The 9,677-nt window shown below is 31.6% G+C and overlaps 1 protein-coding gene across 3 annotated transcripts in view; it reads right to left on the bottom strand.

Annotated features, from left to right (window-relative positions):
- Positions 1-958: 958 nt before the first annotated feature.
- Positions 959-9,677, bottom strand: part of Dip-lambda (Dpr-interacting protein lambda) — a 255,538-nt gene continuing 246,819 nt past the window's right edge. For 2 of the 3 annotated variants that reach the window (XM_076909591.1, XM_076909592.1), the window contains 3 exons: positions 8,633-8,752; positions 6,118-6,288; positions 2,416-2,943 (listed from right to left, as the gene is read on the bottom strand). In XM_076909591.1, the coding sequence (XP_076765706.1) occupies positions 2,588-2,943; positions 6,118-6,288; positions 8,633-8,752 (647 nt within the window). In that variant the 3' untranslated portion in view covers positions 2,416-2,587. Of the gene's footprint in view, positions 1,210-2,415; positions 2,944-6,117; positions 6,289-8,632; positions 8,753-9,677 lie in introns of those variants that run through there. The other variant, XM_076909593.1, reaches the window with a different exon arrangement.

The following is a 9,677-nucleotide window of genomic DNA, read 5'->3' as shown; positions in this document are numbered from 1 at the left end:
GGTGATTTAGTTAGTCTACCTATTCTGTATACAATAAGTATGTAACTCTATAGGACAGATAATGATAACGTTCAAGAAACAATTTCTAATATGATTTCAAGCAACTTTTTCCTTTACAAAAATATCCTTTCCAACTTGGTTAATAGTTAACAGTTATTAACGAAAAGTCTGTTGAATCAGTATTGGAACAAAAGTTATATCAGTTTATTCATTATTCACAAACGAGAAATAAATAAATTGTTTAATTATTATTCGTGTAAAATAAATAAATCAAATATAAAAATGTAGTGTTTTTCTTTATAACTGAACGATGAATAATAATTGTTTCGAATAAATTAATGAAGACTAAGTTACAGCCTTAATTATCCGTCGAACATTAAAACAATCTCTACCTAAATCAACTTTATTTTATATTACCAAAGTATACACTTGAAAATAATATAACTTTAAATAATATTTAAAGCAAGTAAGGGTAATTTTTCATAGTATTTATATAAAAAGTCTTTGACCACGGTAAATTTCGAATTCTTAAGCGAGCAACACTTGCTTCAATACGAAGACTCCGTTAACTTGCAGTTTATCTAGAATTCGTGTGATCGTTCTACGTCGATCTACACGCAGTCGTTAAAATCTAGCTCGTATGGTAATCGAAATTTTCGAACACCACTTACTTATTTACAATCCTCAAAAACTTCGTTAAGAAAAACGCTCTCGTGTTGGTCGCGTTGCAATAACCATACCTCGTTAAATCTAAATAGTACGTTCTTGTTAATTAAACGGAAGACCTATATTTTTTTAACCCTATGAGAATATATTCTCCATTGACTGCCCGTTCCCGATGTTCAATTTTCTCGTAAACGTTAAGTAACCAGCTTTATGTACATATAAAGCAATTATTATTGTTGTTGTTATTATTATTATTATTAATATTATTATTATTATTATTATTATTATTATTGTTATTATTATTTAATCAAATTACATGAAAGTTTCACTTATTTTTAAAAGTAAAACGGGAACATGCTTCAATACTACTTATTGATAGTTACCAAAATATGTTGCCTTGCTATTTGCATTGGTACATTAACATTCTTTATTAAATAGTATCATGGTTTGTAAACCTATAATATTGAGAATATATCTCTCAATGTATATCGATTGCATTTAATTAGTGTTGTTTTTGGAGTTACTGTTCGTTGTTAATGATCACTGCAACAGAACGAATTTAGGCCGTGTCAATAGGTTCTTATAACATTTTGTACCTTGTATAACAAGTACTCATGGTTGTATTCGTACATACTTTTTGAAGTACGTCGAATGCTTGCAATTAGTCGATCTATAATATTGATGTATTGTAATTTATTACAATAACAATTGTTTCAATTATTTCGAGAAGAAGTAATATAAATGTAAAACCTGTTCAGTTATTTTGTGTATGCAATCCAATTTTGAATGAATTCGATTTAATCCTATACAATTTTCCGTACGAATAATACGTTTCAATTTGAACAAAATACTAGAAAAAGATGGTAACTTGAACTTTTTAAAGTAAACATGTTGTATGTTTTGTAATGGAAATATATACTAAAAATATATAGAAAATAGTTTGGGAAAAAAAACAGCGGGTCAGTTTTAACTTATAATTTTGTGTATACTGAGTCTCATCGATTAGATTAAAAGATCTGATGAGAATCGTGTTGGAAATGCTATCGACATTTATCATTAGGTCTTATGTGTTTGCGCTTTAGTATAAAAGGAGGTTAAAGTGTGTCGCAAAATTGGTATTAATTCTAGAGAATTGGGATTGGTCTTATTGTAAAAAGCATATACGTTCACCTATAGAGAAACATGAAAACGTTCAAATCGATCATTTTTGACAACGGCACATTTCATGCAGGGACTCGTATGATGATAAATGTCGACGGATTACTTTTCCATTTATCAGCTCTTTGGTCTGAGTATGCAATAGTGTCACAAGTCGAACAAGAATCAATGAGATTCAGCGTACAATACTATTTTTTCTAAATATCGGTTTGTATAAGGTGTCCCGAGGATATCTTCAGATAATATTATATACTAAATGAAGGCCAACCAAAGAAAGCACAAGTACAATGGGGGAAGAAAGAGAGAGAGAGAGAGAGAGAGAGAGAGAGAGCGAGAGAGAGAGAGAGAGAGAGAGAGAGAGATCAATGAAATGTTTATCAGGTATTTTACTCATTTTTTAAAATGAGAAAACACATTTTCTCGTATACCAAGTATTCAAAATTGATCTTGTGTAAATAGTTTGCCGATATCCTTTAAAAGTATTTGTTACACTTCTAATTTTTACTAGGAAAATATTAAAAAAAAATTCGGTACATTATTACCTAAAATTCGGACAAAATTATATATTTAAATATATAAATTGTTCCTCTTTGTCGTATGTGTACCAAATGCAAAAAGCAATGTTACATGTTCATCTTTGATTTAAAATCATTTTCATGGTCATATTTTACAAACAATAAATGAAATATGACTATTTAGCAATCTTCGTTTTTAGTATCGTTTTCGTTGTTATATATTAATTTTTCTTACGATGACCACTGTTTTAAAGAACAAATGTCATAGTTAAAGCGAATAATAAAAAGATCAGTGTGATCGGTACTGAATGGTGCTTGGAATTGGCAGTATTTAGAATCACCCAAGGTGGAGATAGTGATGGTAGTGTAAATGGTATTTCTGTTCTATGACCTTCTTGAGCAGTGTTACCAACCATAATCTGTGTCGTATTAAAGTTGTCGTCGTTTCCAGAAGGATCGAAATCGTCGAAAGTACCTACGTGCATTCTTCTGCCATTGTTAATGTTATTTTTCTTTTTTCCTTTTGGTATAGGCTTCTTTCGAGGTTTCAGATCGGTGTTTTTCATAAAGATGCTCGGAGTTGTTTTCGCAACAAGATGTAATTCTGCATCAAAGAGTAAAAGATTAGTTAGGAACTTAGAGGAATCACTGTATATTATAATTACTTGTTGCCTTTCTAAAATTTTACAAATTCAAATAAATTTATAAATTTATAAGATATCTATAAAGAGAAACCGTTATTTTACAATGATTTTCGGAAAAACTATAGTATCTTTCCATATTAAATTTTGATTATCTTGTAATAAATTGGCGATTATAGAATCATACATTAATTTCTGCAGGGATTGGTCTCTCCTACGAAGATATTTGAAAACGAATTGCCACAAAAATTTCTTAAATTTTGTAGGGCTATTAGAATCTGCAAAATTGTCTTTTCAGTTTTCCATTTCATTCTTCAATATTAAAGAATTTTTAAAAAAGTTCAATTCAAAAATATGAAAGTAGAGACCTCACTACAAACACTACGTGCTTCTTGATGCAACCACACTTAATCTAGTAATAATATAAGTATACATGAGTATATGAGTTATGCGAGAAAAATTTCCGTACAACACAATTTTCTATAACGTGAATCTATAGAACGCGTAACTGATCGTAGTTTCTCCAAAATAAGAAAAGATTCGAAGAAAACGTTTGACAAAAATGTTACGTTTCAGAGGAGGGATTTTGTAATGTATACGGCAACGTTCTATTTGATATATATTTTAAGACAAATCGTATATACATGTTCTACGGCAGATTTATCTTAAAATATCTTATCGAGTGTTAGATTTAAGATCAACATAACTATATGTACTTTTCTACTTAATATTCTTTCGATTTACGATGAAAAAATATATCTTTTGTAAGGAGTCGATCACAACTCATTATTTATACAACTAATATTAATGATAATTGATGCGTCCTTTTTTGGCTAATTCAATATAGCAATAAATGGCGTTAACATTTTCAGATATTTTCGAAACTATAAATTTCATAGAAATTTTTGCTTATATAAAATTGCACAGTATAAAGGTCGTCAATCGTGGTTTCGTCAATCCATTGACGAAATAAGCTTTTGGGTTGTTACTCTATCGTAATACGATAGAGTTCAGCGACCTGTAACATGAGGCCATTGAAGGCCATAGAAAGTAGGAAAAGGCGATAATACTTACGATTTAGTAGTAAATGACGCATACGTTTATAGTAGGTGTTCGAAATTATGACCATCGCTGTCAGAACTTATTGACGCGCAAGCTGTAATAATTCGCTGTTGCATGTCGTATGGTGTAATTGGAACTTTTTGTACAGTTTCTCTTTCAGTGTTCTCCACAGAAAGAAATCTAGAGGTGTTATGTCTGGTGAACGAGTTGGCCATGATATTGGACCGCCGCGTCCAATCCAATGATTTTCAAATTTTTTATCCACTTTCCTTCGTGTAATCAATTAATAATGTGCATTGTCGTATAAGTAAAGGTAATTCTTTTAGCAAAAGACCTAATGTAAAATTGGCATTGATGTCATGAACGTGTCATAAATTTAATATTCGAATATCTCATGTTTATTACTGCTTGGCGTCGGTCGGAATAGACTGACCGATTTATCGATACTAATCTTATCATGTTTAACTTATCCTGCAAACTATTGAAATGCTGCATTTTTCTACTGTTTACAATACGTATGTTTCATTTATTACCAAAATCGTAAGTATTATCGCCTTTTTCTACTTTCTATGATCTTCAATGGTTTTATGTTATCGGTCGTTGAACTCCTTTTAAGATGCTCTATCGTCTTATGGAAGTAAAAACATACCGATCTATTAAAAATAATGAAGGGAACCTTCAAATGTTCGGCATACCTCTGCTTACAAAAAAATTATTTTTGTCAATGGATGGGCCCCTTTGTATTGTACAATTTTATATAGCAAAATTTTCTGTGAAACTTATAGTTTCGAAGATATTTTAGGTGCTAATTGTTACTACCCCACTCTGTATATTATAGAATTGAAGAACAATATTATCATTTATTTAATAATACGTATAATAATGATATATTACATTTTGATGATTCGAATTTTCGATGGCTAAAAAAACCTAATAATAGTAATTGCTGTAAATATTCTCTAACTCTCGTTTCATTAAAACGAAGAAACAATTCTAACGGTACGAAGATATTAGTTACAGACAAATATTTTCTTGTCAGTTTACTTAATGAAGAATTTAACTGTTTTCAAAATTGAATAGGGCAGCTATCTATTTTTATTACGTAGAATTTTCGATATTCATGGTTGAAGCATCGGTACAGCTATAAGTATTGTGTACAAAATAGCGATATCTCGATATTGTACCGTCCATTAATAGTGTAAGGTGGTCAACATAAAATTAAACTTTTTCCCGCTTAATCTTTAATGTCGTGATAGTAGTTATTGACACAAAATCGGTATCAGTTTGTACCTTTACAGCGTTAGCCACCGATTACACGAGACATTGATTGATGTCGCGGTGATGTCTAGTTGGCATGAAAGAATTACAGCTATTCACTTAGCATAATGAAATTTAACAGGTTCGAATAATTATTCGATTTAATTATTGATAAATAAATTCTGAATATGCAAGGAACATAAAGAAATCCTTTAAAGGCGGAACATATTTCTGTTGAAGTCTCATTTGTTTAATAATTCATTTCTTCACAAATATGTATTTCGTTTTCGCATAAATTTTTGCTGTCTGTTAATTAAATATATTGATTAGTAATTAAAATTTCTAAGCATAACCAATAAATGTATATTTAATTAGAATTGCTCCAAAATGATACGAATCACAGTTTGTCTGTCAAATATACTAAAAATTTAGTTTCTATTAACATTTTCGGTAATCGCAAAAATGTATACTATTTAGCATAAAAAACAATGCTTTTTTTACCGCTTAGAACATTATATATGAAGCATTAATTATAAATATAAGAAAGAAAAAGAAGTATGTAATCGAATAGTTTGTCTAACTCAGCCTAGTTTTAGAACTGTAGGTAATGTTTAATTGATATGTGTATAATTGTTTTAGTGTATAATTTGTCATATTCTTCGCTGTCTCGTAAATCTCTGCACATCAACCTTTCGTGAAATAAATGTTATTCCATTTTCTATCAAGCATAAGTGAACTCGTTCCTTTATTCATCGTAACATGTTACCATAACCTTTCAATTAAAAGATCAGCTTAATGTATGAATATATATGAATTACCTTGTAAGCGAATAACACCATCCGCTTTTCCAAGGGCATTTACAGACGAGCAGACGTATTCTCCGAAGTCCTTTTTTTCCAGAGAATTGACAGTAAGATTCATCTGCCAAGAATACTCATTCAACGCGTATTCTGACATTGCATACTTGTCACTGGGAAGCAATTTTTCACCTATGTATGAGAAAAAAGAATATTACATTTTTTTATTATTCGGATCCATATTTTAATTTTGTATATCAAAATCTTTAAATCTTATTATTTCAATGTCAGAAATAATTAATATAAAATTTATGAAAGTTAAGTTAATTAATAAGTTAAGTTCTGAGACACCAGCGTTATCACGTGGTGCAGCATAGTTCTTCATTTAAAAAGACTGTATCTACTTATTATAGCCTCGTTTAGATTAGGCGAGTTATTTGAATTCTGGTCACCTGAATTTTGGTAATTTAATTTCAAGTTTTTGTTACAATATAGATACATTTTCAAATAAGGAAATGTTACATCATTTTACTTGAAAGTGTATTCTAAATTATTTGTCATTTCAACTGTAATATTGAGTCGATTTCAAGTAGTCAATAATAAAATTGCGTTGAAGAGCTGGTTGTTTTGCGTACAAAACAGTTTATGATCTGTACTATTCAAATATACTTCACAGTACGGGAAAAATTAAATAAACCATAATTACTTTTTAAATCGCGCAAAATAATGAACTCATATTAGTAAAATGGAACAAATTTTATAAAGTGACTTGATTAATAAGAATAATTATAGAAAATTGAAGTGACAGTTTCAATCAACTGAATGACTAGATTCATAATGGCAAATAGTGCTATCAAACTGCTTATATTCAAGCGATATGTGTTCAAGTAACTTTACTGATTCGAACGAGATTTGAAATTTGTTTTTCTTAATTCACGCATCTTCTAAAATTGTGATTGTGAGTCAGGCCATAAAAAAGTATGGTACATAACTATTCAGTTACATTCAGTTTGATGGAGTTATGTATTGATATATTTAAAAGAGAGTCGGTATATTTATTTTAAATGCTCTTTTGTATTTGAATCGGGAGTCAAAATAAAAATTTTGCTGTATTATAAAACTGGACTTTACGACTAAACCGTACTAGTTACGAAGAATTATTCCCTCTAATAAAAACGAAAAGAACATTGTAGCTTGTATTATTATTAGTTATCGAAAGATAAAAATTCTGTGAAAATAGCTTAAAAAATTCATAAAAATTTCAAACTATAGACAATGTTTCGCGCTACTCGCTACGCGATGCTCGTGATTCAACAGCGGCCAGGAAACTGACCAGCAGAGATTGTAAGGCTCTGCTCGGTGCCACCGACTGTTGAGAGAAGATTGAGGGCTTCCGGACGTCGCAGCGACTTCTCGCGAAGAATAACTCTTGCTCTCACGGCTTGGATGCTACTATGAGACTACCGTATTGAGAGGCTAAGTTGTTGATCCAGAGATTGTCTGTTGCCTGAAGATCAATCTTGGTATATGGTGGGTTTTCAGGGATTGTATGCTATGGCAAGACAATCAAGCTGAAAGAGCCCGACTCCTGGAGAGCGCGTGCCTCTTCTCGACTATATTTCTTTTGATCGTTTCTGATAGTTGACGGAATGCGTTTATAGGAATTCGATGAAATCTTGGTTCAGACGTAAACGTTCACGTTCGAGGCTGAAGCTCAACTGACTTCCCTTGGAAATCTTGAAAGATTCTAACTAAGCCTTGTTTTGGGGGTGGCTACGTTGACATTGACCTATGACGAGTGTCCAACGTTATCCGCATGGAGTGTATGGTGTCTGGGAGGTGGAAATGCAAAAAGAGAAAGTGGCATGAAGTCTACGTTCTGTCAGGCATGGGTCGTTAAACATGACATTGTCAATGGGCGCTAGGTCCGGTCTTTCTAAGCTTGGAGAGTTTCATTCTAGGAATCCGAGTGCGGATTAAGTGCGCCTCCGTTTGTTGAAGTCAGAAACTCGAACTCAGACAATGTGTGGTGGAATAAACGAACTGCCTCTCGAAGGTAGTTACCGTGGTTCGTGGGTTCCAGAGCGCTACATAAATACTTTCCAGATGGGGTCTGAGGTCCACTGTCGGACTCTTGGGTAGAATTTATGCCCGTAGTTGATAATGGCGAAATGAAAAAAATGCATGACAAAACGGAAGTCTGAGTGAACAGAGACAAGGGGTCTGAAAGATGTTTTAAGACCCGTGGGTGTACCACGGAACAGACAAGTTTGTAGCTTTTAGATAATTTCCGAAAAATTATGACGAAAACTTTTTTCTTCGCTTTCAGAGAAACTATATCTTTTTAATAATTATTTCAGCCAATAACGATTTAAATGAAATTATCGTGTCTGTAGCGATTGGTTATGTTTTGTATATCAAAATTGTTAACAATTTCAAATATTGAAATCTGCTTCTACTTTCGATTTATTCAATGTATGTTAATTAAAGACTGTGTTTTTAATATACTTAGCCACAACTACTTAGTATTAATTACCTGTATTTCTGTACCAAGTATTCAATGCCTGTGGAGAAGCTTCAACATGGCATTGAAGGACAACGTCACTGTCTATTGGAGCTGCTACCAGCTGATTTGTTACTTTTATAACAGGCTGAACTGAAACAGAAACATTTTTACATAATTAATATATTAATAAATACATAAAAACCAAAAGCTTCTAAAAAGAAAATAACTTATACGTACAATAATATGATCATAAAACTTTTGGAAACTAGTGAAAAATAATAATACAGCGAGTAAACGTTAGTAACCAGAGAACAATATTCATTGTTAAGCTTTTAATATATTTTCAAGATATATGTTGATGCGTGAGTTAAGAATTGTTATACGTAAAAGAGAACTTTCTTGGAATGCTCACTTCACACGCAGACTTAACGGCGAGTGAATAGTTAAAGGTTGGATATTGATGGCACGATAGACTTATGTAACAAAGTTTTTTAATAGTTTCCAAATGGTAAGGTGACTTAAATGATCATTTTGTATATAATGTGTTTCTTGTTGAATCTGTGTTTATATTTATTTCGGACATTAAGTTCGATAGACCGTGAATTGAGGGCTGATACACTCTAATATTAGACTAGTTGGTGAAAAGTGTGGGAAATGTGTCTGTCTAGTGTTGAATTTTGATTTGTTCGTTGATTCGTTCGAATGGAAAGTATCTTGCAGGTAATCGTTTCACCTCTGGGTAACGGATATGGGAGTCCTGTGTGTCCTAAACTGACCATAGCGTAATTAATCGAAGGAGCGCCTCAACTTTAGACAACGGAAAGTGAAAATTAAATGTTTTGGACGTGAAGTTACAAACTATTAATACAAATTGAAATAAGGCAGTAAGAGAACTTGGAAATTATTATTAAATTATGATTATTCTTACCAGGTGTAGATCCTATTCTAAAAACTGTTAAAGTAGATTATGGTAAAACACGGTAGGTACTAATTCTAAGATCTGCTTCATTTTTGATAGAAAAGTATGATACTATTCAAAATGTGCCAAAACCTCAGAAATGATATTAGATTAAGG

The sequence above is a fragment of the Xylocopa sonorina genome, chromosome 2 (genome assembly GCF_050948175.1).
Source record: "Xylocopa sonorina isolate GNS202 chromosome 2, iyXylSono1_principal, whole genome shotgun sequence".
Classification (NCBI taxonomy): Eukaryota; Metazoa; Arthropoda; class Insecta; order Hymenoptera; family Apidae; genus Xylocopa; species Xylocopa sonorina.
The sequence above is the reverse complement of the archived record's forward strand: the minus strand, read 5'-3'. Positions and strand labels throughout refer to the sequence as shown.